Source organism: Scleropages formosus, chromosome 14, assembly GCF_900964775.1.
Source record: "Scleropages formosus chromosome 14, fSclFor1.1, whole genome shotgun sequence".
Classification (NCBI taxonomy): domain Eukaryota; kingdom Metazoa; phylum Chordata; class Actinopteri; order Osteoglossiformes; family Osteoglossidae; genus Scleropages; species Scleropages formosus.
In genome coordinates, this window is record NC_041819.1 from 8,407,583 (window position 1) to 8,433,085 (window position 25,503).

The 25,503-nt window shown below is 42.5% G+C and overlaps 2 protein-coding genes across 4 annotated transcripts in view; one reads left to right on the plus strand and one right to left on the minus strand.

Moving 5' to 3' along the window:
• Nucleotides 1–25,503, plus strand: part of LOC108920466 (dachshund homolog 1-like) — a 107,900-nt gene that overhangs the window by 77,334 nt on the left and 5,063 nt on the right. The window contains exons 7-11 of one of the 3 annotated variants that reach the window (XR_003798155.1): nucleotides 1,382–1,527; nucleotides 2,213–2,360; nucleotides 3,326–3,469; nucleotides 3,826–3,894; nucleotides 6,857–7,140. Coding sequence is in view for 2 of the 3 variants with exons in the window: in XM_029258087.1 (XP_029113920.1) it covers nucleotides 1,382–1,527; nucleotides 2,213–2,360; nucleotides 3,326–3,469; nucleotides 3,826–3,950 (563 nt within the window). In the remaining variant the exon portion in view is untranslated. Of the gene's footprint in view, nucleotides 1–1,381; nucleotides 1,528–2,212; nucleotides 2,361–3,325; nucleotides 3,470–3,825; nucleotides 4,912–6,856; nucleotides 7,506–25,503 lie in introns of those variants that run through there. The other 2 variants (XM_018729227.2, XM_029258087.1) reach the window with 2 other exon arrangements.
• LOC108920552 (N-arachidonyl glycine receptor-like) lies at nucleotides 18,317–22,025 on the minus strand. The gene is made up of 2 exons (XM_018729378.2): nucleotides 21,933–22,025; nucleotides 18,317–19,746 (listed from the first exon to the last, which is right to left on the minus strand). The coding sequence occupies exon 2, from the start codon at nucleotides 19,717–19,719 to the stop codon at nucleotides 18,697–18,699; it is 1,023 nt and encodes a 340-aa protein (XP_018584894.1). The 5' UTR covers nucleotides 19,720–19,746; nucleotides 21,933–22,025; the 3' UTR covers nucleotides 18,317–18,696.

Here is a 25,503-nt window from a genome sequence, read left to right on the forward strand (position 1 = left end):
GTTAATTTCTGCTATCACAAGGCCTATGTAGGTTTTTTCCTAGTTAACACCAGCAGAAAACGTGACTCGCTAACCACAAGGTGATCTTCCTTTATGTTGCTGGTAGATCATATCATTGAAACATTCAAAAATATTTGGAACTTTGCCACCTGTCTTTGGGAGCCCTGCATTTGATACCGGTTTCTTACAACCCCATGCTTTCAGTTCCGTTCTGATTTTGTCTTGTCTTCAACACACATTCCTTGCGTGTGCATTGCCACACGTATTAGATAGATAGTGGCTTACTACTTACATTTATTTGTTTAGCTGATGTTTTTTTTTTCTACAGCAACTTATAATGTTAAGCTACTTACAATAATTATCTACCCATTTATACAGCTGGGTAGTTTTACTGGACCAGTTTTTAGGAGTAATACCTTGCTCGAGGGTACTACAGCCAGAGGGGAGTTAAACTCATGACCTTTAGGAGCAAAGGCAGGATCTCTAACCAGTATGCTACTAGCTGCCCCGCTTTCCAACTCTCTTATTTAGATTTAGACAATATTTTGAAAACCACACAGAGGCATTGTACCTATATTTGCACTTCATGGCACATCCTGAGGTCATTTTAAGGGATCGCCGAACCTTTCCCTTTGAACAAATGTTAAGTACATAGCTCAGCTGTGCTAATATTTCATGTCATCTCTTTCAAGTCATTAAATACTTCTGCTCAGAAAGGCTTCGCTGCTGTGCAAGGGGGGGGGGCGACGTGTAGTACTGATAGAAAATAAATGAGAGCTCATCGCCCTGTGCCATATGCTGTTAGCAGAGGAGAGTTGCCAGTTACAGCCTCCCCTCAGCGCACGGAAAAATAAAGTTTGAACGCAAACATGCCAAATGCGCTGCGTGGGGGGGGAAGCGGAGCCCTGAACATCTCAGCGCTGAGGGCATCCTGCAGAAATGCTTCAGCGGTGTATAAATGTTGCGTTGAACACAATGTGAGCAAACCCTAATGCTTTTTCTTACCAGAGGGCTGATTGCTTTTATGTAATTGGATGCTCTCAAGCAGTGCCAAAACTACGCATGGCATCAATAATCAGGGTGTGTTTAGAATTGGATGAGGGGTCCTATCAATCATGTGCAGCCCATTGTACACTGAGCATGTCAGTTTAATGGTACACAACAATGGCGCATAAACACTGGCCGGCCTTCCATCCAATTAACCCAGGCCCTGATATTATCTGGCTGAATCGCTTATCTTCAGATCAAAGCAGCTGTGCTGAGATGAACGCAACATGTTTACTGAGGACATCTGGAACAAATTTTTCAGGACAAGTATAATTGGGGCCTATTGCGATTGTTTAGTTTTTTTTCGCATGTTATTGTTTCTCTATTTGAATAGATGAGGCTCTTCTGTGCAATCCGGCAATGAAGGACGGCTACGACAGGCTGTTACTGGCTGGCCAGACTCTCCCTCCTGGGTTCCCCTCACCTTTCATCTTTCCTGATGGTCTGTCGTCCATAGAAACGCTGCTGACAAATATACAGGTACGCGTCCCACCCGCCGTACATTTCCCGCATCCTTTCGCTCTGAAACTGATATATTGCTCTGCGTTTGGCATCACCATCGCCGTTACTTTGTCCAGGACGACTCTCAGTGTCACGTCTGTACAAGAGAAGAGTGCTTACGGGGTTTTTTTTGTCTCTTGAATAAGGGATCATCTGTGATCCCTGAGTGTAACTTTATTTGGATGTTCACATCGGAAAGAGCAATCGACAACCCGGTTAAAAGTGAGAAGGTACATTCACTCAGACAGGTGACTACAGTGTGCAGCTGAAAGGCTGTAATCCAGTTCATTTGATTTAATTGCATATGACCGAACTCGAATTGTTTTCATAATGTCACCACAGTTTGTCACTATACAAAACCAATTGTGTCTTTTTTCCTCCCTTGAGTCAGTTGTGTTTCATGGTAAATGTAGTGAGTATATTTATTTTCCATTGAAGCACTGAATAAGTCCAAAAAGAATTTATGTATTGGCAGTACTTTTAACGTTAAATTGATAAACATTCTTGTACATATAGTCTACTGTGGCTATCCGTTATGCATCCTTTAAAACTTTCCGAATACTTAGCCGCTGTCAGAACACACTTCTTTTACATTGTGTGTGAAAATATACTGAACTTAGTTTGATGGATTTGCATCCTTTCTTTTTTTTTCCTCGCATTGCAGGGCTTGCTGAAAGTTGCGATTGACAGCGCTCGGGCGCAGGAGAAGCAGGTTCAGCTGGAGAAGACGGAGCTGAAGATGGAGCTGTTTCGGGAGCGGGAGCTCAGAGAAGCACTGGAGAAGCAGCTTGTGGTGGAGCAGAAAAACAAAGGTAGCTGCCTAGGAATAGGAACGTCTTTCCGGAATTCATAGCACCCAGACTGCATCTCACACGTTTCATTAATACGCTTTAAAGTGAACAATTCATACCAGACACCTTGGTATTTATTCTCGCTTATAGGCCGAATAAATGTGTTTCGGTCTCAGATATAAATGTAAAAATATTAATTTATTAATTAATTATGTATTAATTTGCAGGAATATAAATTTAAGTATACACTGCTACAGTCTGTAGTCTATTTAACTGAATAATTGATGGTCTTTGCAAAGTAACAGGATACTATATGCATATATCTTATCTTATATAAAAGTATCGTATATAAAATATAGTCTGTAAATACCTTAACACCACCATTCATATTCTAACATTCATGGTGGTATTTCAGTATTATGCGGGTAAAGGTTTTGTTAAAACCTCTTGCACACCAGTCTGTCTTACCAGGTTAATGTGATTCATTGCTGTCGGTGAGAAATGCTAAAAGCTGGTTGACATCCATCAGTGGGGGTCAAAAGGCAGCCATATTTTGGAGCAGTCAGATCGCTGTCTAGATTAATAAAAACCCAGACTAGCACAAACGGAAAAACTAATACATAATGAGAAAATGTATTGTGGTTAATGTTAACATTAAACGTATATTTCTGACGTTTTAATTTTTTTCAGTTTTCTTTTTTACGGTTTTTAAAACATTTTTTTGCCAGCCTTTATGTATCTAACTCATTTGAGGGCACTTCCATTTTTAGGTAGCGAACTTATTTGTGCATTTATATAGCGGGGTATTTTCACTGTATCAGTGCAGGGTAAGTACCTTAATCAAGAGCCCTTCAACAGGAGCGGGGACGTTCTGAATGCAAGGTGACCATCCTAAGTGTTGCGCTCCTTTGAACATAGATATGCATTTTAGTTTTTTTGCCTGAGCTCTGCTTTTATGGCTTTTGCTGACTTTTCGCTTCCTCCAGCGATAATTCAGAAGCGCTTGAAGAAGGAGAAGAAGACTAAGAGGAAACTGCAGGAAGCTCTGGAATACGAATCAAAGCGGCGAGATCAGGCCGAGCAGACCCTGAAGCAGGCGTCGTCCACGGAAAGTCTGAGAATTCTGAACGGTTAGACCTCTCGCGTGGCCTGTCGTCCTTGTGTCCGGCTCTGGCGTCGCGATGCTGCGCGTGCGTGTGTCACGGGTCCGTGCGAGCGAGGATGGCCTTTAATGCCACGCTCTTGCGATTCGCCATAGCGGGGTCTGCCGCGGCGGTGCGGTGGCGCTAAGGATGGCAATAAAGTAACCTTCAGTCTCTGAAAGAACCCGCTGTCCTTGCGCCACACTGTTTTTATCCATTTGTCTAACAGGAACAGAATGTTTCTCCGTGTGTACCTTATACGCAGACTAATTAGTCCCCCTCCCACCTTTGTTTTCGCTTGACATATCCTTGATTACCATAACATTATCTTTCAATTTCCTTAGACTCATTGACCCAAGAAGCAGAGAGTGACCGCAGCAGTGGCAGAACAGATGCTGAAAGGACAATACAAGGTAGACGTTTTGAGGAGACTGTGAATCTGCTTTCTGCCGCCGTACCTCAGCTTTAGTTTATATCAGCCTGCTGTTGAAGCATGTACCTTACCATCTGGGGCACAGTAGCCCAACTCAAGATGAAGGTCACTTTAACTGCTTTGACACTGAGGTTAGTGGTTTGGACACTCTATCCTAGCGGTAATTTCGTCGCGTAGGCCTGAAAAGATTGTGGAATCGCTACGGTTTTGGGCGGAAAATGCAGATTTGTAAAGATCAGATGAGCCACTTCTTCTACTTGTTTCACCAGCCATGCTAATAAGCTGTGAAGCAGGTCAGTTTTTGGACTCATTATTCTAAATATAAACTTCTGAGGGTATTATGTCAGCAGGACTGTGCGTATGCCTGTTTGCTCGCGACCACTTTTGTCGGTATTGCATGACGCCTTGGACTGTACTGCGATCCTAAGTGCGTAATAATTACGCTCAGATGGTGAAGGGAACAAAATATTGTCAATAAGTTGCACATGCTCCTCACAAACAAACAACACTGCTGCTAATAAGCAAGAAGAAGTATAAAACATTTGGTGAGCTTCTTCGGGGAAAAACATATTAATGAGCGAATCGTTTTGGAGAACTAATTATTTCTATTCGTCTTATGTCACACGGTCTAATTCTGCTGCATTAGCAACAAGCTTGTTTATTAATAGATTTCCCGGTGTTTTGGATCTTTCCCAAGAACGAGCTCGCAATGTGTTTCCAGGCACCAGGCCTTTGGGATTGCATTGTGCCACTAATTCCTGGTGACGCTGCTCACAAACACCTCTCTGGAAGCTTCTTCCCTTTCTACATTCCAGGGGCTTGCTACTCGATGTCCTCTGCCGGTTTACACGACTCTGTTAGGATAGATAAAGTTCTTTGTTGCAAGATTAAACATAAAAACAGTTAAAGTGAAATTAAAAATTAAATGAACGAACCTCAGTGAAGCAAAAAAGGCTGTAATTAATGGCTCCCTTAATTGTCTTCATGAAATATTTGCATGGGCATAATTTGCATAATTTACGTGTATTAATTAATCTTTCAAAGGAATTTTATGCTGAGGGTAGCCAGAAATTTCCTTTGTTTTATTTAGAATCTAATGAAATATTTATCTTTTTTAACTTTCCATCTACAGTTGAATTTGAAAATGTTAGTCATAACATGTTTTAATGAGGTTTTATTTTATAAAACATTGTGACACCAGTAACACTTTTCCTTTGTAGACATATTAAAATATATATCATTTTAAATGTAAATGTAAAGCACATTGTGTTGCCTTTGAATATAAATTTCATGTGAGCATTTCATGATTGTATGTAAAGAGAACTATATTTTTCAGTTGTTTTGTACTGATTCTTTGAACACTTTGAATAGACCAACACTAATTTGCTGCAGACATCTGGTGCTTAAGTGTCAATGAATACCGATGCTACCCATTTCTGCATGATTAAATCGCAACATAACTGATCCTTTCAAATATGTCTCGCCTCATCATTTCTTGTCTTTAACAAAAACAAGAAGAACTCATCTCTTTTATAACCTGTTGAGCCTAAGAAATAATACTGGTAAACAGTTCTTATAAGATTGCAATGTATCAAAGGATCCTATATTTCAACACAATTCCATAATTTCAAATCAGTCAATACAATTTTAATCTTAATGAATACTAGTGCATTGTTTCAAAAAATTACAGTGCTCTATAGGCGATTGTCAAAAAGCAAAGTAAAAATTGAACAGTAATTCCCGATACCCTTAAACCGTGTTGTTGAGGACAATTTTTGGAAAAACAGGCTCATGTCTAACTGCCAGATATTTCTTTAGCCGACAATGTAACACTTTTTACCCTGCACAGTTAGTTAATTCTGTATTTGTATAAATTGAACATAATAATACAATTTTAGTAGTGTAGTTACTGTAGTTTGAGACCTTAAAAGAACAAATTGTGATGGAGTAAAAATATTTCTGAATCCGTCAGACTACATAATTAACAGAAATTGCATAAAATAATCATATTTAAATTAAACTGCCTGTATACAAGAGGCGCGATGTACTTGTTTCTATATGTTTTTTGTCTTGCCTCTATCCAGTCTTATTGTTATTACAGTTTATGTCATACATGCAGTTTTTAATATGTGTCATCACTTTTAGAAGTTCTTTTCCCATTTAAGGGTAGTTATTCAGCTGCTGGGGGGTGCAGTGGCGCAGTGGGTTGGACCGCAGTCCTGCTCTCCGGTGGGTCTGGGGTTCAAGTCCCACTTGGGGTGCCTTGCGACGGACTGGCGTCCCGTCCTGGGTGTGTCCCCTTCCCCCTCCGGCCTTACGCCCTGTGTTGCCGGGTAGGCTCTGGTTCCCCGTGACCCCGTAAGGGACAAGCGGTTCTGAAAATGTGTGTGTGTGTGTGTGTGTGTGTGTGTGTGTGTGTGTGTGTGTGTGTGTGTGTGTGTGTGTGTATTCAGCTGCTGACTGTGAAAGGAAGCCCTTAATGAAGGAAGTGTAACAGTAACTAAGGCACGATCAGGCCCTCAGCTGTGTCCGTCGGAGCAGTTATCCCGTGCGACACCGAACACCTCTGCTCATATGCCTTTCCAAACCTATGTCCTCTGAAAATCTGTAGGGTGCCTGGACATGGCGTCTGTGAGCAACGGCCACCTCGTTTTCAATAAACACGACACAAACACAGCAAATAGCATACATCCCGGTGCCGACATCAGGTATGACTACTGCGCCGAAACAAGCGTGCCGCAAAGATATCCGAAACATACGTGATGTGAAAATTTAATACCTCGCATCTCGGGGGTACGTTATTGTTTTGAAAATGTCGTATTTTATTTATTAATGCCTTGAAGTTTTATGGTGCTGTCTTGAGATGTGTGTAATTAAAAGCGTGTGTAAATCCCGTTTATACCTACATATGTTTTGCTGTCTATGTGTTTGTTCGGTTACAGATGGAAGACTATTTTTGAAAACCACGGTGATGTACTGACTGAGCAATGAGGAGTGAGTACAGGTGTACTGGTGTCTTGTCCATCCGCAACCACACTCCCAACAGGCGTATGGCCTCGTGCCCAAGGAAGACTGTCTAAACCTGGAATGCAAACTCTTTCCCTGCTGGTGCAGACTTCACATTCTGTCCTTGCACATCGCGTACCGACATGCATGCCTTGTGGCCAATCTCCTGTTTTGAAGGCAAACGAGAAAACAGCACAGAAGAAGCATCAGGAGGCATACAGTAAGTCAAAATAGTTTTTAGCACTGAAGATTTTTATACTGCGTTTATACCAGGGGCAAAGCTTTGAAAAGAAAATCAAGAATAGATTTTTTTTATTCATTTTAAATTCTTAGATACTATAATACGCTTTCAACACCATACACAATCATAGATTGGACAGAGCTTGAATAGGGCTTCCAGGAATAACTGATACACGAAGAAGTTAAATATTTTCTAAATCAACAAACAGTTGTGGGCCAGATTCATTTTTTACAGTTCTTGTCTATACCAGATCAAAGCAAGCTGATTCACGTGGAGAGAAATACGTAATATGTTATGTGTATATAAAGGTAGGAAATGGTATGTAGTTATTAGAAAATAAATGAAAAATGTATATTTAATTTTTACTGTTGTTATTTTTTCCCTTGTTTTTATTTTGAATAGCTGCCATTTTAGTCAGAATGCATGCAGGCATGTTACTGTCCTCAAATAACAATATTTAATAAATTATATTTTCTGCTACAAATGAGAATACTTTGGGTTGTTTTAATGAAAGAACCAACATGTTAGCTCTTTAATGATAATTGTTTCCCTGCGCTCACATTCTCTATTGGTACAGTGAGTATAATCAATAAAATGGCTAGAGAAGATGTACATGGAGCTTATTAAAATAGTAAAATGGTCAATGATGCATTCTAAAATGTCCAGTAATACACTTATAAATCAAATTGGTGACAGTAAAATAGAATTCTAACAGAGGGTAACATTATTGTGTTGGAGAACAAATGATGGTTAAATCTGTTGAACTGTGTCTCTTATTTCAGTGATGCACTTTGTACTGGCTACTCATTTAATAAAAATTGTTGTAAACCACATCTTCCGAATATAAATAAGAAGAAGCAGAGTTAGTATTTTGCCAAATATATTGTTTGAGTAGTATTTAGAGAGGGCTGATTTCTCTTTTCTGAAGAAACACGGAACTGAAGCATTTTTGGACAGTTAAGATGATATCGAAGTTGAATCTGTGTTTAGTTTGCATTGGATTTAAGTCTGTCTATGTTGCTGTAAGCTTTCCTTGCATAAGGCTAGTTGTGTTCTCAACAATATTCTCAAATTGGCTTATATTTTCAGAACTATGGGCAGCTACTTCATTGTTTTGATTATTTGCTTTATTTCAATTTCCTCTTTGTTCTTGAAGTTTATTGTTTCATGATTCACACTATACGACAGTGTAACCCATCTGTTATCATGGCTATCATTTTTACTATTATTGTTTCCAGTTATTACTGTTATAGAGCTAAGTTACTGCATACAATGTACACTAGCAAAATATACAGCATGGTCTTATTGTTCCTCTTCTGGTTGTGTTACAGTGCAGGGAAGTGTGTATTTAAAGAAAGCTTTGTTTAATTGTTTTTAACTGTATATTTTAATTATTTTCTTAGGTTTGTGAGGATGTGTGATTTTGAATGCACATGTGTATGCATATATTTGTGTGCGTGTGTGTATGTATCTTTTATACATAAATGTTGCTACACAATAAAATATATTAAAAAGACCAACAAAAATAGCTTTACATGTAAAATAAACTGAAGTATTAGTTTATATGTATCTTATTTATTACACGCAGTGACACTAGCTGTTCGATTTTGCAATGAGTCGAGTTTTATGTGGAGTTCTGTACCTTTTACTGTTTTTTTTTTTTTTTTTTCCCTTTAAACCAGCATGGGGGTAGTTTTGAAGGTGACTTCAGTGAGAAAATCTGAAACTGAAAGAGGAACATGCTGACTTTTTACCATCTGAAAATTATAACTATATTAACAGTCTTTGAGAGTTTGCTTCCTCGTAGGTGTGACACTTTTTCGGGAACTTTTAACGGTAGGGGTAAATTTATAGCAGTAGTTATAAAGAGCAGAAAACACTGTAAACACAGGGGTTTGGGCCCGTTGCCTTGCAATAAAAAGGTCACAGGTTCAAATTCTTGCTTCTGGTGTCGGAGCCTTGAGTGAGGTACTTAGTACCTTGGACAACTGTGTCAGCTAATTTGGGGCTCATCTCTGTTTCAACTCAAAGGGAGAGAACTGGGTCAGGCATTGAAAGACAAACTTTTCTTAAGCATTCTTAAAACATGTCAGCACTCTTTGGTGTTCTGCACATTTTGTTTTGCAGGGTTATTGAAGCCAGGCGAGTGTGGACAGGGCATGCCGGACAGCTGATTGATCACTCTGTAATTCAACGGAGTGGTGCAAGTGTCCAAGGTCTCGCGCATTTAAAATGTCTCTTCTTTTTCTGAAAATAAGCCTGAGGTTTCCCTCAACCTTGAAAAACTACATCTGAATAGGCAATGATGTATGGTGTTTCAAACATCACATTATCAAGTCAAGCTTATCAAGCTATTCCATGCATAAAATAAAACAATTCAAAGACTCCAGACCCACAGAAGAAAAATATTACTTGGTATGTGTGTCTTTGAGATGTAACAATGAAACCAAACTGCGGAGTTGATTCTGTTTTCCAAAACGGGTTTTTCAAATAGATGCGAGACTTTGCCTGCTTGGGAATAACTCACTCTGCGATGGACAGCGTGCAAGATTCATGTTTCTGTTTGAATCGTAACTTTTCCTGACAAACAGCTTCCTTCTGTCTGACACTTTGTTCTGCGCCGACTGCATACGAATGGCCCCTGAAGCAAGACGTTCTGTATCGGTGCCCGTTCGGTCCTCAGCTGAATGGAATCTTGGCCTGGCTGTAAGACCCAAAGCCGGCATGACGTGCGCGTCAGTAGCTGATGCTGTCGTTTGAGCATGTGCGCTTCTGGGGTTGTGGAGCAGGCTCCCAGCATTACACCTAATTTGCCTGGTTCGCATAACAACATATGGTCCTTGACGTGTCGCCTTAAACGAATTATTCCACGAGGCCGTGCCGCAGTCCGCATTGTCTTGCATCAACTAAGATTGCTCAGTCTGACAAATTTTGTGCCTGCTTCACTAGCTTAAGATAAATCATTTCATTTTCACTGGGCCTGTCTGCATTTGTACAGATAACATGCTGTGTTTTAATTTCATCCATTCTGAATAGCTGCTGTTTGATCAAACTGAGATGTCACACGCCGTGCGGGTATCGAAATTCAGAGTAATATCTTCCAGTTCAAGTGTCAGCCTCAGCAGAACTACCTCGGGTGTGTTGATAAGGCTCCTGTTTGCTTCGAGGAAGGCGAGCTATGCGAGTGAAAAGGAGAATGCTACCGTGTTTGCTCTCCCCAAAATCCGATATGTGTTCGCAATTTGTGAAGGTGGAGTTTTACGAAGTGTTCGGTCGTAAATAAGAAATACTGGGCATATTACTGTTGCTGTGAAATGTAAAAATGTTACACCACTTTAAAGTTACTTAAACAGCCCATACAGAGGTATAAAAATTCTAACGAACTGTTTTCAGACGTGAAATAGATATCTCGTCATTATCTCGTCGTTAGTACTCCGGCATCACTTGCTGAGGAGGATTTAGCCGAAGACGGTCGAAGAGCAATAGAGAAGGAAGATGAGTTGACAGTCCGTTCCAGTACTTGGTCCGTTTATTTGTGAAAAGCGTCAGCTCCCTAACAGCAAAGTCGACGTATCTGTTCCGGTGTCAAAGGGAGAACGTAAAACATGCAGGTATGCGTTTGTAAAATGTAATGTAAATGCGAACGTAAGTTCAAATTAATTTTTTTTTTTATCATGTGAAAAGAAAATCTGTTTCAGAGCGGAAAATAGATATGCCGATTGAAATTATGTCAGCAAGATAAGAAATAAGCCAAGTCCCTCGAATACAACCGCGTTCCGTAATTAGTCGGGAGATGCTTGTATGTGCACCCAAGAAAGTGGAGCAGCTCTGTTGAACTAGGGCTAAACTTTTAATGCTATTTAATCAGATTAGGCCATTATGTGTATTAGCAAAACGGCAAAACAGAGTCGCCCAACAGGTCCGGGCCACATTATCTAAATGAACATTTTGCAGGCGTGAACATGGAAGGCCGCGGAGGAAAATGAGGAGCATGAGAAGGAAGCCCTGCATTTAGGCATTACGCAGTAATTATTATTTTATGCTTGTCTGTGGCCTTAATGAAAATGGGAGCTTGGAAGGAGAACAGAGGGAGATAATGTGCCATGAAATTGAGGGCCACCTTTTTAACTTGTCATTTCTTCACAGGAAGAGATGCCAAAGTGAACTTTTTCCGAGGACACTTCTGCTTTCTTTTTCCTTCCTGCCTCTTGGCCTCGATAACACGTACGTCTGTCATTGTCCTTACTCATGCCGACATCACTGCCTCTCTGATAGCACCGTAACATGTCGTTTCCCTGGTCTACCTGTAATGACCGTATCAAGTACGGTTGACGTTTTGGAACGCCGAGGATGACTTTGCAAATCACTCCAAATGTAAAAGTAAACTGGGCTTGGGTTTGTGCTCTAGCGTTAACCTTACCGTGCCGCTTTGCTGTTGTTGTCGGTGTTAACCTACAGGGCAGATTCTGTGGCAGTTTGGTCTTCAAGAGTCTCGTGGGACAGTCAGTTCCCGATTCCAGCATCCCTTTAGTGTTTCTTTTTTTTTTTTTTTGTTTAAATTCACACCGTCAAGAGGCGAACTTGATAAAGACATGTGGTTTATACCATATATACAGTGCAAGTAAAAAGAATGTTGTTTCCTTTAGGGCTCTTGAGATTTGCAGGGGGGTTAAGGAGCAAGTGCTGTCCAGTTCAAGTTGAGTCATGACAACCGCTCTAGTGATTTTCATGGTGTGGGAGGCTTCAAAAGTAATTTACACCTTTTCTCCATTCCTGCATTTAGACTGTGGGAGGAAACGCGCACAAACAAAGGGAGGTCATGCAAACTGCTTTACAGGCTGAGCTGGACTGAAACTCCTGTGTGAACCCACGAGAGGCACCGGCACCACCCACTGTACCCACATCTTTATGTGCATCAATGCGTTGCTTTCTTATGGGTCATTTTATACCCTGAGCTATAACTACGTTAACGATATCAACAATAACGTGTGTTTCACCAACAGCAATCTCTGTAAAGTCTGTGCGCGTTTCACAAATCCGATTAAACATTGTTCTGCCATTTGACTGATACTTCTCTCTGAAATTGTAGAGCTGGTGGAATACCATAGTCCCTCTCTCACTTTACTGCAAAACTACCTTTGCCAAGGAGCATTGCTGTTACATCTAATATTTTTTACTGGGGCAATTCAGGGTAGGTACCTTGCTCCAGAATACTGCTGCAGGAGGTAGGATTCAGACCTGTCACCTCCCAGTCCAAAGACAACATCTTTAACTACTACACTTCCCGAGGCCCCAGGAAAATTAATTACGCAGCCGATTTAGTAACAACGAAATATCCCAGTTCGTCCACGGCAACATTTCTTTGTACTGTGAAATCATATAATCGTTGTATTCATATATTGAGATGCCTCCGCATGTCCGGTATACCGCTGTCCGTCACAACTGCCTAGTTCGGAGTCAGCAGGACTTCCACGGCGAACAAGAGTGTCCCACATGTTGGTACCGTTCTTGTTTTGGACGTGATGAGCGAAGGAGGAGGAGTGGCTGCTCTGAGGGAAAAAGCAGACCAGTCATTAACCCAGCTTCAGGACCAATATTATACCCAGAACAAATTGCTTTCCAATTGCAGATTTTCTAGGGCAAGAACCTAGTTTAACTCCAAATCGCCGAGTTTTGTATCCCGAGAAAGCGGAATCACTTTGTCCTTTGCGTCACCTGACTGCTGTGGTTTCACAACGAGAGGGACAAGCCAAGCTGTATGATGGAAATATTTGTCACTGCGTTTTTACTTCTCAGAAATTCACCAGGGCGCCTGACCTTATTGCTTTTCCTCCTTTGCTGTCTAAGGCAACAGATTTTCGGCCCAGCATGGGCGTGCGGAGAACTCGCCTCATGTACGACCTCCATGGCTGCGGTGTGAAGGTCCTCTGCAGGTTTCCCTTTTGTGCAAGAGAAGAGCACTGTCGAAAATGGAGCTCATGTTACCGCGGTTTGGAGGGTTACCGTCGCTTCCGCCACAGCAGCAGTGCCACTTCATTCACTCCAGCCCAAGCAGCTTTAGCCTCGTGTAGGAGTGTTCTGTGCTTTTTTGCGCTGTGTTCTGCCATTCAGCAGAAGGCTCCGACTCCTCGGTACTACACAACCGCTTTATCGTTACGCCTATTCGTTTGGCTGATGCTTTTCTCCGAAATGACACGATTCAGGGTAAAGCGATTTTTATTAAACGGCAAAGAGTTTCAGGTACCGACACATGATCGTCACAGCACAGTTATTCTGGCTTAATGTCGCAGTTTTTCCTCGCTTAGCATACATGTGCAAGTGTCACACATTGCTAGTAGAGTCTGATAGGAAATACAAAAGGTGTTGCGGACAGATGATGTCACGCAAGTTGTTCGTGGAGATGCGAGACCAGGAGGGAAGCGGATCCGAAACAGACGTGTTTGTACCCTCGTGAATGTCGAGAGTGGTTCAGGAGTTCGGGCTTCAATGCGCTTCTCAGTCTATTTTACGTTTGGGTGTATTTTGCTGTAAAGGTACACCCGTGGGGGGGGTGCGGTGGCGCAGCCGGTTTGGCCGGGGCCTGTTGCGTGGTGGGTTCGGGGTTCGGGTCCTGCTCGGGGTGCCTTGGGGCAGACCGGCGTCTCGTCCGAAGTGCGTCCCTCCAGCCTTGCGCCCCGTGTCGCCGATTTAGGCTCCGATTCGCCGGGACGAGCGGTTGCAGACATTGCGTGAGGCACGCGTGTTTAGTGTGTGTGCTTTTTAAATATATTTGTCTGTCACATTTCAAGAGGCGTAAACCCTGCCTTGACATTGTGCTGATGTGTAATTTCATGTACATTTTAATGGGTACTCAGGGAATGAAGTCTGTCATGGTAGTAGAGTCTTTTGAACTCAAAGTTAATTTATCAGCTTAAAGCACAAACGCCAGTCCTGCATTTCCAGATATGCTTCTTTTTTTTTTTTTTATTAGCCTGAATAAGGGCCTAAAACTGATGCAGAGTGAATTTTAAATCTGTACCTAAAAGCTCACACTTCACTTGTTGTGGAAACGGCCCTGACAAGCGCTGCCCGTTTCCCCGCTAAGGGTACGGCTTTTATTGGGTCATGTTCAAGGCTAAATGATTTTCTCTCGCAGCAGCGCTGTGAGCAATGGCCGGCTGTTCGCGCGTTGATGCTTACGGCTCTGGCTCCCGGCAGCTGCGTTGGCTGCTTTCCTTCTCTCCTGAGTGGTTAATGTAGTTGTGCTACTGGAGTCGTGCGGAAGATTAATGGACGAGGAGGATGCGTGCCAGTTGCGAGGGGACGCGGCGCGGAGCAGGCCGGCAGCCATCTGTTCGCTTGCCTCTACAGCGCTTTTAATGGAGAAAGCAAACAGCGGGAAACAAGGCCGCGCAGACATCTTTATTTCCATGTTCGCTACACAAGTGTGTCAATTAGCAAAACAAAGACATCCAGGCATTTTCTAAGGATGCTATTTGTTTTGTTGTTTATCTTGTAAATAAATATGGCTAATTTTGTATTAAACTACCTCACCCTTTCCCAATAATTTAGGAATGAGACACGGCGGGGGACCACATTCGTGGGGCAGCGGGTGGCCTAGTGTTTAGAGCCGTGACCCCGAACTCAGGAGACCCCTCTTTGAATCCCCCCTCTTGCTATAGTATGCTCGAGCGGGGCGTTTACCCCGAACTGATGCAGTAAAGACTACCCACCCGAATAAGGGGTAGCTTGGTATCCGATGCTAAAACTGGAGAAAACTGTCAGCTGAATGACTACGTAATAATTTGCGGCTAAATTTCTCTTCTGAATGTACAGCAGTACTTGTTTCCTTCTTGCTTTTGGAACCAAACAGGCAGCAGAATCTTTAATTAGCATCATTATTATCGCATCGACGAGCACGGCTTTAGACTCGGTCCCCAAACCTTCCTTGCACCTAGCGGTGCGCCTCACTACCGGTTGTCCAAGAAATGTTCCCGGGTGCTAATCATTTTCCCTCAGCCTTGTACCATCCCTTCACTGCCTAAGCTCAGCGATGTGATAGAGCAGATCATTTGTTTGAGGTACGAGGGTCGCGATGACAAATGAAGCACGGGGGCGCAAATGCAAGCGCAAATTAAATATTAAACGTGCGAGTGTGGCGCGAACCCTCAGTGCTCACTGTGCGAAACATCCCACCTCCACCGTGTTCTGTCACCGAGGACGGTCCTGTCACATCCTGTACAAACCTATCGAAGACCTGACGAGAGGAATCCTACGGTTTCCAAGCGCTTAACCGGGTGCGGTTGGCAAAAAGCTATACATTATTTATTCTCGCTAATGGAACGGCAATCGTCTCAGTGTGATATGGCAACGGCGAATCCACCGAAAACAGCTTCGGCTGCAATTGGAATGATACGCTTTCCTGAGTTTTACTTTTTCTGTCCATTATGCTTAAGACTTTGTGACTTTAATGGTTTGAGTGAGAAGAAGCCTATTTGTGTAGCAATTAGCAGCTGTAGTTCATAGTTTTCCCTACTAATTAAACTTTATTGTACAGTATGTCACATCTGGTGCTTGTAAAATCCAGCAAATTTCAGTGCAACACAATAGACATTTGCAAACTAGACTATGCAGTAAACATGTTGCCCTGCATAACTGTCTGCTGAGCCAGTAAATAATAGTAAGTCTTTGTAATAGGTGCCATGGGATCATTAATGAATGGAGCTGCAAGTACTCAGCTGTATTTAGAACAGAAATGGATATGACTGCTGTTCTTTCCTCTTCCTTTTCCCCTTAGAATTTTAATTATTTCTCCATCTCAATGAAAGCTTTAAGATGAGAGTTTTCTGCCAGCTGTTTCCCCCGCCGCATTAAAATACAATATACGTCATTCCTACGCGCTAGAAAAATATGTGACAATCGCACCATTAACGCTGCTTGGGAGAGGCCATGTGATGGGGTTTAAATGAGGTTTTCTCTTGTTTAAATATAGGATGCAGCTTGGACTGCAGGGCTTGCAGTGAGCACTGTTTCCTGCACCATAGCATAGCGCAGTCGTTTCTGCTGCTGGACGTGCGTCGAGCTGATCCTCGATGCCTCCCGAAACGTCCGTCATTTTACCTTGAACGCCGAGAGTCGCGGGACTTTACGTGGGGCCGAAGAACAGAACGTCACGCAAAGGCGAGCTCGCGTAATGCATTTAGGAAACACACAAAGCAACGCTTAAATAGAAATATAATTAATGCATCCCCAGCCATTAGTTATACTGTTCCTGTGCCAACAAGAAGACTCTATTAAGCTTTTCTCAGACGCTTAGAATGATATGATTTCTCAACGATTGCGTTTTCGCTCCACAGCTGGCTGCGCCTCTGCGTCTTCATTTGTCACCGACTATTCCATCCAATTATGCGATTAGCTTTGAAAGTGGCAGCTCGTCGAGAGGCCTCGTGTTCCTTCGCGCCCAGTGATTCACCAAGTCATTACGGCACACACTTGCACATATCAAATAACAAACAGATGGTCCTTGTACACAAAAGCTGCTTTGTTTTCAGCATAAGAAGTAGACGGAGAAACTGTGTCTTAACTTCGCTGCCTTTAATGTCGGCCGTGCCGTTCTCGCGGCTTCAGCTGGTTGTCCGCGCTTTAGAAGCGCCGTAGATGAAAGGCCCTGGCGCCTCCATTTATTCCTGCGCACCAGAAGCACTCGATATGAATATCTAAAATTATCAAGACAGCTACACGATTATTTGTTTTGTCTCTCGTGACGGGAATGGCTATTTTAATAGATTCAATCACAGCTGCCTTATAAAAATGCACCATTTTCCATTTCTTGTTTTCGACATTACGAAGGAATAGACGATGTTGTCAGAAAAACATCTTCCAGGCACCTATAAGATGTTACGCGGTCAGTTTGAATTGCTGTCAACTCCAGATAAATTGAGTATTGGTTATCGATTTGGGCAGAATCAGGAGAACTTGGGTAAAATATTCTATTGTATTGTATCAGCTGTGAGTTTTATTTCCTATTTCCAGAGTGTGTAAAATTGTGACTTAATACAAAGCAAATCATGGTGAGGTGGATGCGTGTGACTGGACTGGACAGGGGGTTAAACTGCTCACAATAAGTCGGTCATACAGTATGTGATGATTACAACAAGTAAATATTCTACTATTGTATTGAAAACAAGTAATAATACACATATGTGAATACTTTAAATGTGTTCAGAAAAATTGACCCCCTACCACTACATTAGCCAGTTATTCTGTCTGTCACTAAAGAGTAGGATAATGCTTGAACCTTTTTGTATTATCATTATTATTATTACATTTATGTGTACTCTCTTAGCTGGGGCCTTTCTCCAAGGCACGGTTTGCAATGTTTGGTAGACAACGGCGACGATACTAAAAATGATTTGCCCATTAATACACCAGGGTACTTTCACAGGGCAATTCAGAGTTATGTACTTCGGTGCTATAATAGTAACAGGAAGTGAAGGAGTAGCCTCCAGTTATGAGTGTGTGCTGCAAAAAGGTCATTGATCCATTGCAGCTCGTCGTCGCGAAACAGCGGATATGCAGCTCTCCCGTCTCGTGGCCCTTTCGCTCGGTCCCGTGCGCTCTGAGCGGCGCTGTACTTTCCCGGTGCCCTCACTTCCGCACTGGGCTCCTTGCAGGGAAGCAGGGGCCCCAAAGACACTATGACAGCCACCTTAGACATACACCTTCGGGCACTAGCGGGTTAAATAAAAATACAGCGAATGCCTGAGAACTTTATCGCAAAATCCAAACTAACGGCGTATGGGAACCTCTGGGTGAATTGGTGCGGAAAACGTTGTGGGCGAACAAATCCTGGATCTCTGAGCACATACTGCCATCCTCTGGAGCGGGAAATAACCGGTAAGGTAAGTATGCCGGACACATACGCTAACATCGTTATTTAATACTCTCCTGCGGGTCGCTGTAAACAGTAAACCAGACCAAACACGCTCCATATGATGATGTGAATTTCTTTCTTAAAAAATTCATTTCATTTAGTTTAGGAAGAAGAAAGAGATCATGCTTTTTTTTTTGCCTTCACAAAATCTATATTCATCTCAGATAACACACACACACACACACACACACACAATTATATGAATAACCAACTAACTTATTCAATATGCATGAAAAGGAAAAAGTTAGTATGCTTAGTTTTAAACTAAGGATGTTGCATCCTGTCAATGTCATCATCAAAGGGTGTCCAAAAATATATATGTATACTGTATATACGAAAGAGCTACAAAAAAACAAAGTTAAAGTACAGGGTTCTTTGCACTTTTTGCTCAATAATTTAACTTCACATGGCTGCATCATGCTGCCGATTGGCTTAGTCCCACCCAGAATGGCCAAAGTCAGGATGTCGGCCTCTCCTCCGTGCACGTTTCTCACGGTCGGACATCATACCAACAGGAGGTGAGTTTTTTGCTACAATTCCATCCACTTACAGTCGACGACCTAGCAGTGATTTTGTCACTTCTGTCCGGTAGAAATGCTCATTACTCTCACAAAGTGACTGTTTCAGTGCAAGTGTTCTACATGGGCTCTTTGGCCACCGGGAGCAGTGTTCTTAGTGTCGGCTGAGGGAATGTATTCTATCTGACAGACCTTCCTGCGCCTGCTGCGCAGGTAGTTCCTGTACAGGATGACGCTGATGACTCGTTCCTTGAACTGCTGGGATACAATGTAGTAGAGAGCCATGTCGAGCACTGTGCTGAGGTTCAACAGGAGGCTGGAGGCGACGGCCCAGGCTCTGTGGCTGTCCCCAGCCAGTTCCAGCACCTGGATGATGAAGCAAATGTGGAAGGGCACAAAGCACACAAGCACCTGTACCATTATTGCCACGATGATCCTGATGGACACCTTCTTCACCTTGCCTTTGAACTTCAGGGAGCGGCCACACGCTATGCTGCTAAGGATGCTGGTGTAACAGCCGATCATGATGCAGACCGGTACCATGAAGAAGAACAGGAGCCTCACGAAATTGATCGAGTTGTCCAGCTTCAGGTAGATGGCATTGCGCAATTTTGCACAGGTGGTGAGGTTGGACGCCTTGTCTAGGTTGTCACTGGTCAGGAGGAGTGGCGCGCTCACCCCCAGCACCATGATCCATAAGCCCGCACAAGACAGTAGGGCCTTGTGCACGTTCTTCAGTTCAATAGCATGCCACGGCTGCATCAAAGCCACAAAGCGGTCAAGGCTGATCAGCGCAAAGAGCCACAGCGCCATCGATGGGTAGAAGACGCTCAGGGCGGCACTGACCCGGCACAGGATGTCCCCAAAGGGCCAGTAGTTCTGTGCGTAATACACCAAACGCAATGGCAGGAAGACGATGACTATGAGGTCTACGACGGCCACGTTGATCATGTAGATGGAAGTGGAGGTCTTCTTCTTGGTGCTCAGGCAGAACACCCATAGTGCGGTGGCGTTGACCACAGTGCCGATGACGAGGATGATGCTGTAGAACACAAGACCGGCTATCCTGTACTCCAAAGGCTCCAAGGATGTGAAGTTTTCCGAGGAATCATTGCCGTCTTTGCCCATCTTACCTTTCTTGCTTTCGGACGCGACCTGAAACACCAGGGATAAAATGAGTTAAATGTTTCAGAGGTGAGGGGGTGCGGTGGTGCAGTGGGTTGGACCGCAGTCCTGCTCTCCGGTGGGTCTGGGGTTCAAGTCCCGCTTGGGGTGCCTTGCGGCGGACTGGCGTCCTGTCCTGGGTGTGTCCCCTTCCCCCTCCGGCCTTATGCCCTGTGTTGCCGGGTAGGCTCCGGTTCCCCGTGACCCCGTATGGGACAAGCGGTTCTGAAAATGTGTGTGTGTGTGTGTGTGTGTTTCAGAGGTGTTGCCAGCAACAGTCAGGAGCAGAGGCTTCACAATTACATTTCCACCTGCTTTTTTCTAGTCCTATTTAAATGTTACTTTAAATTTAAGACTACTTCCTTTCGCAGCGGTATTTCATGGGGCAGCAGGTAGCACAGCGGTCAGAGCTGCCACCTTCGGCTCTGGGGGTTGCAAATGCTGTAGCACCTTTGAGTCACATACTTAGCTAAATTTACCAAAAAAAAAACGCCCTGTTGTACAAATGGTTGGTCACTCAGAGAGTGAATATGAATGAATAAATATGTGTATTTCACAGACACCAATAAGAGCATAGGTAGACAGGCATTTCTAAATGTACTCTAAACATTTTCATAGCCTCAGACCCTCTGTATTTTAATTGATCTCTGCTTTTTAATGCCATCTTTTTCCAAGCGCCATTTAGAAGTGAGCTTCTGCTTTCCATCGAAACAGTGTAATATATTATGCGAACATAACTGTGCTGTAAAGTGCAAAAAGGGTTTATATCAAATCTGAATGGATTTAATGCTGAAATCGTTCCTTTTATGTGGGAATAAAAAATGTACATCAAAATGTCATGTTATCTGAATGCAGAGAAGTGAATACGGTGTATTCTATTTGGACAAAAGCCCAATAAAAAGGGAGAAGTGAATATTTTCAAATGTGTACCGTATTTTTCCCTTGAGACACTTTTTTTGGGTACTCTCTGCCAGGCGCAAAACAGGAACTTTACCCACGCTCTGTGCGCACCCAGCCAAAGCAGAGGTAATAACCTATGGTTCCACAGAAAAACAGAGCACTTGCAAAAGATGGAAGGGTGGCTCAACTCCTAATGCTGTCAGCATTTCTGTGATGCGTTCTGACGAAAGCACATTCCACAGTATGGACTGAAAACGTGGTCCATCTACAACTTGTAAGGCTGCAACGGTGCATGGAATTTGACTTTATCATCGTTTTTTAAATATAGTGTGTACAAGGTGAAGTGAGCGATACAGTGATGAGGCTGAAGTGAAAGTGGCCACAGGATAATGGTGTTAACACACACACACACACACACACACACACACACACACACAGTCTGAACTGCTTGTCCCATACAGGGTCGCGGGGAGCCGGAGCCAAACCGAGCAAAACAGGGCATAAGGCTGGAGGGGACACACCCAGGATAGGACGCCAGTCCATTGCAAAGCACCCCAAGCGGGACTCGAACCCCAGACCCAGCGGAGAGCAAGACCCGCTCCAACCCACTGTGCCCCCCTGGAGTTAAAATAGCACAGAGAAATTTTCATTGCTCAGTGTAAATCCCAAAAGCATCACTGCAATGCTTTCTTTTCTTTTTTTTTTTAGCAATTTTTTCAGCAAATTGGATTTACAATATGCTGCTGTTACATGTGTAGAACTATAAATTTCGTATTTCAAGGCCACTACCGCATTTACATATTCAGTAAAACATCATTAAATCGCAATAAAGAAACACTTCTTTGTAATAGTAGTCAATTGTAGACGGTGGAAAACGTATCTATTGTAGAATTAAGAACAGCACAAGGTTACTAAAAAAAAGTAAATGTTCAAACTCCATCAACCATAGAGAACAGAAGCTTGAAAGAAAAAATGAGAGTGGTTAGGACCAAATTCCTGCAAACGTTATAACTACAAAACTACGTTTTTTCCCATATTGGGAGTTTTTATTTTTTATTTATTTTACCAAGTAGTGTATATGAGAGAATTGCTATGGATGAATTACTTACTATTGACAACTGTTATTGGGACTAATTAAATGACAAATACACATTGCAACACAGGACACTAATATTATTTATCAATAAATTGGTTCAATGTGCAGAGTTTCTTTCCACTGTAATAACTATATTGATATAATAGACAGCATGGCATGGCTTCTCTATAGGGATCCTTACCTGGGTGATGTTTGCTGCCGCACTGGCTGGTTCTGCGCTCTGTACTTTGCCTGACCTCTGTGTCAATGAGTGCAGGATCAGGAACTAACTCAACATGTAATTTGCTTGTTTTTTTTTGTTTTTTTTTTTTCACACCCACTAACTTCCTTTATTAGCTGTCCAGTCGCAGCGCATGAAACCGGAGCTTTGCTCAGTACGTTACTTCCATTACTGCCGAGAGATACATGAATCACTGGGCAGGATGAACACGTCGCTCCTGTTTATCATGCACTTCCATTTATTTTAACATGAGTTTACTTCTCAAATTCAATAGCTGACTTCATGATTGGAGTTGGAAAAAGGTGATTTGGTTTGAGTAATTTAACATTTAAAAAAAAAAAAATAACTGCTTGGTAAGTTATTTTTGATGAAGTTTGCCCCGTTCTTCTAAAGCACTGTTGTTAGATTAATAACAGCAATGCTCGACTCCTTGGTGGACTTTCTCCAAGACGCCATGGTTCCCAGTCTTGAGCCATCCTTCTACATTTTCTTCCCAAAGCGTTGAACGGTTGGTCTTCCCTCCTGGCCTTTTTCTGATGTGCCTCAAATGCCAGTCAGTGACTCTGACTGCCTTTCGTTCTTGCTGTGACCTGCCCGTCTCTTTTTACTGTCACATAGTGTTTCTACTACATCCACACACACACACACACTGGCTGAAGCCACTCATCCCAAGCAGGGTCGCGGCGAGCCGGAGCCTAACCTGGAAACACAAGGTGCAAGGCTAGAGTGAGAGGAGACACACCCAGGAAGGGACACCAGTCCGTCACAAGGTATCCTAAGTGGGACTTGAACCCCAGACTCGCCAGAGAGTGCAACCCAGCCAAACCCGCTGCACCACCGTGCCCCCTTACTACAGTGATGATTCCTGTTTTTTTCTCTTAATTTTTCACTGCCTAATGTGGTTTGCTTTACTTTATGTTGCAAAATTTTTACTACCGCTTTTCCGGACTGAAGGCTTTTCTCCATGACTAACATGGTGTTCCATGTTTCACAGGCATAGGGGAAAACACTGAGGATGTGGCTGATGTGCAGAACGGCTCTAAGGTTTTGATATCTGCTCTCTTGTCTGTTATTGTACTTTCAACTTCATCGAACAGCTTCTAAGCTGCTCTTTTTTCTTCTGCCAGTTTCTTTAATCATATCATTATTCATTTTAAGTAATTGACGCAGATAAACGTATTCATCCACTTTTTCATTTATGTTATTATGCGGAGAAGTCCATACATGTTTTATTTTTTAACGGTCTAATTTTATTTAAATTGGTTTCTAAATCTAATAGGTTGGCAGAAATCAGGACTGGATCATCAGATGATCAACTAAAAGCAATATGGTTAGGGTTTTCCCACCTATGCTAATGCCACCCACTAAATCAAGTTGGCTTAGGGCCTTTTCAGTAACATCTGTATGTAAATTTTTATGCTCCCCTGTTTAAATCAATTGTTAGGCACTGGGGGAAAGTCTGATTGGGTGTGTAGATACTTTTATTATATTAATTAATGCATTAGGCTCCGGTTCCCCGCGACCCCGTATGGGACAAGCAGTTCAGAAAGTGTGTGTGTAATTAACGCATAGTCTGTTCTACTGTCTTTCTCGAAGCTTGTATTAGTGCATTTTGTTATATCATGCTGAACATTCTTTTTAATCAAGAAATAGAAAACTGAGAAGTTGCTGGTTTTCTCTGCATCCTTTGGTTAGTTGTGGTATGAGTTGGGTTAGGGTTAAGGTTAGGGTTAGTCATTATGAGTTGGATGTGGCCTATGTCTAGAAACCTTACTTGGGCAACTTTTGTTCAGGGTTATTTGAATTAAATTAAATTATTTAATTAAAACATTTATAGAAATATGAAAGAAGGTAAATTGGTCTGTAGTTTTTGATATTTCTTTTTATTTTTTAACTCAAATCATTGTTTTTGAGAAATTATTACATGATTTGTATTTCCTTTATAATAATAAAAAATAATGATAATTCCTTTCCACATCGCATTAAAAAGCATGGCTTACTCTGCCAAAAACTGACAAAAAATGACTCCACTGCAGTAAAAATAATTTGTGCAACATATGTGCGTGCTACATTGTGAGTCTAGGAACATCATGAAATCACTGTTCCGTCCTGCTAAAGAGAGAGATCTGATCATCTCTCAGATGCTTGCTGTTCCATCTGTGTGTGAAAAATAGTCCTTTTTTAAAAGTACCCCCATGGCCTTATGCAAATTTGGCCAGAGGTTCTGCTCCAGTGCCTGCAGACTCAGTAGCTGTGGTTTTGAGTGCTGTGGTATGACAGACTTTAAGTTAACAAAGGAAACATGAAAGTAAGTCATCAAAGAGTTCCCCTTAGTGGTGGAAAGTACCAGAAAACTCTTGTAGTCAGCGCTATACATACCAGTGGGGAGGCCACAGGGCCAGAGTTCATGTATAACTTTGATATGATGTTTTATTTGTTTTCCATACCAACAAAACAAACAAGATGGTCAATGTGCCTAAAGCACAAGGGCAACACAAAAGCCCCTTAACCTTTGGAGAGAATTGGAGAGACGAGCATCTGAAAGCCTTCCTTCAGAGAGTCTTCCAACGTCTTGAAGAACGTCAAATTGGACAAGTTATAGGCCGGTCTTTCTCAGTGTATCTCTCTTTCAGGTCATTTTCTCCTCTGAACTTCAACTTGTTGTAGGTGCCATCAAAGTGATGTTGACTTGCAGTGACTGCATGAGTAGAGTGCCTCCAGGAAGTTCTGTCCTCTACTTGTGTCTTCCGTGCTGAACGGGGTTTGTCCATCGTCATTGTGATTGAGTCCATCCATTTGGTTTTATCTTGTCTTCTCATCCCTCAAACGTTTCAGTTTGCATCTCTTAAGCGAATCCCATTTTTGCATCATTTGTCTACAGCATGGTAATCCAAATCTTCATCATTTGTGCTTACAATGGAATTTCTAGAATTATTTGTTCCATGTGTTTGTGTTCCTGGCTGTCTGTGCACCGTAGCTCAAATCCATTGTTTGTTTCCGCCTACATTTACCATTGCTTCAACAAGTCTAGTCTTCATAGCTTCATTTAGCTGACACTTTCCTCCAAGGTGACTTACAATGTTAAGGTTACAGTTATTACATTTACTTAGCAGACACTTTTCTCCAAAGCAACTTCCAGTGATCTCTATGTAGTGTTATCAGCCCATGCACCTTATTCACCAAGGTGACTTACACTGCTAGATACACTACTCACACTGGCTCACTCATCCATACATCAGTGTTCAGTGCAATTTTAGGGTAAGTATCTTGATCAAGGGTCCTACAGCCAGATGTGGGGATCAAACCTGCAACTTTGAGATCCAAAGGCAGTAAATACCACTGTACTACCAAAATACGCTACCAGCTGCAGCTGCATCAGCGCATCTTCAAGTCAAAGTCAAAGTCAGCTTTATTGTCATTCTGCCTTTATATGAGTTATGCAAACAAGAGAACAAATTCCCACTTCTCTTTGGACCTTTTCCACATACTGTCGTAGTAATGCCAAACACTCGCCTCCAGTGCGTGTCTTGTT

What these genes read in the sequence shown, in the direction of transcription:
- LOC108920552 (XM_018729378.2), bottom strand. Translation starts at nt 19,719, where the DNA reads ATGGGCAAAGACGGCAATGATTCCTCGGAAAACTTCACATCCTTGGAG.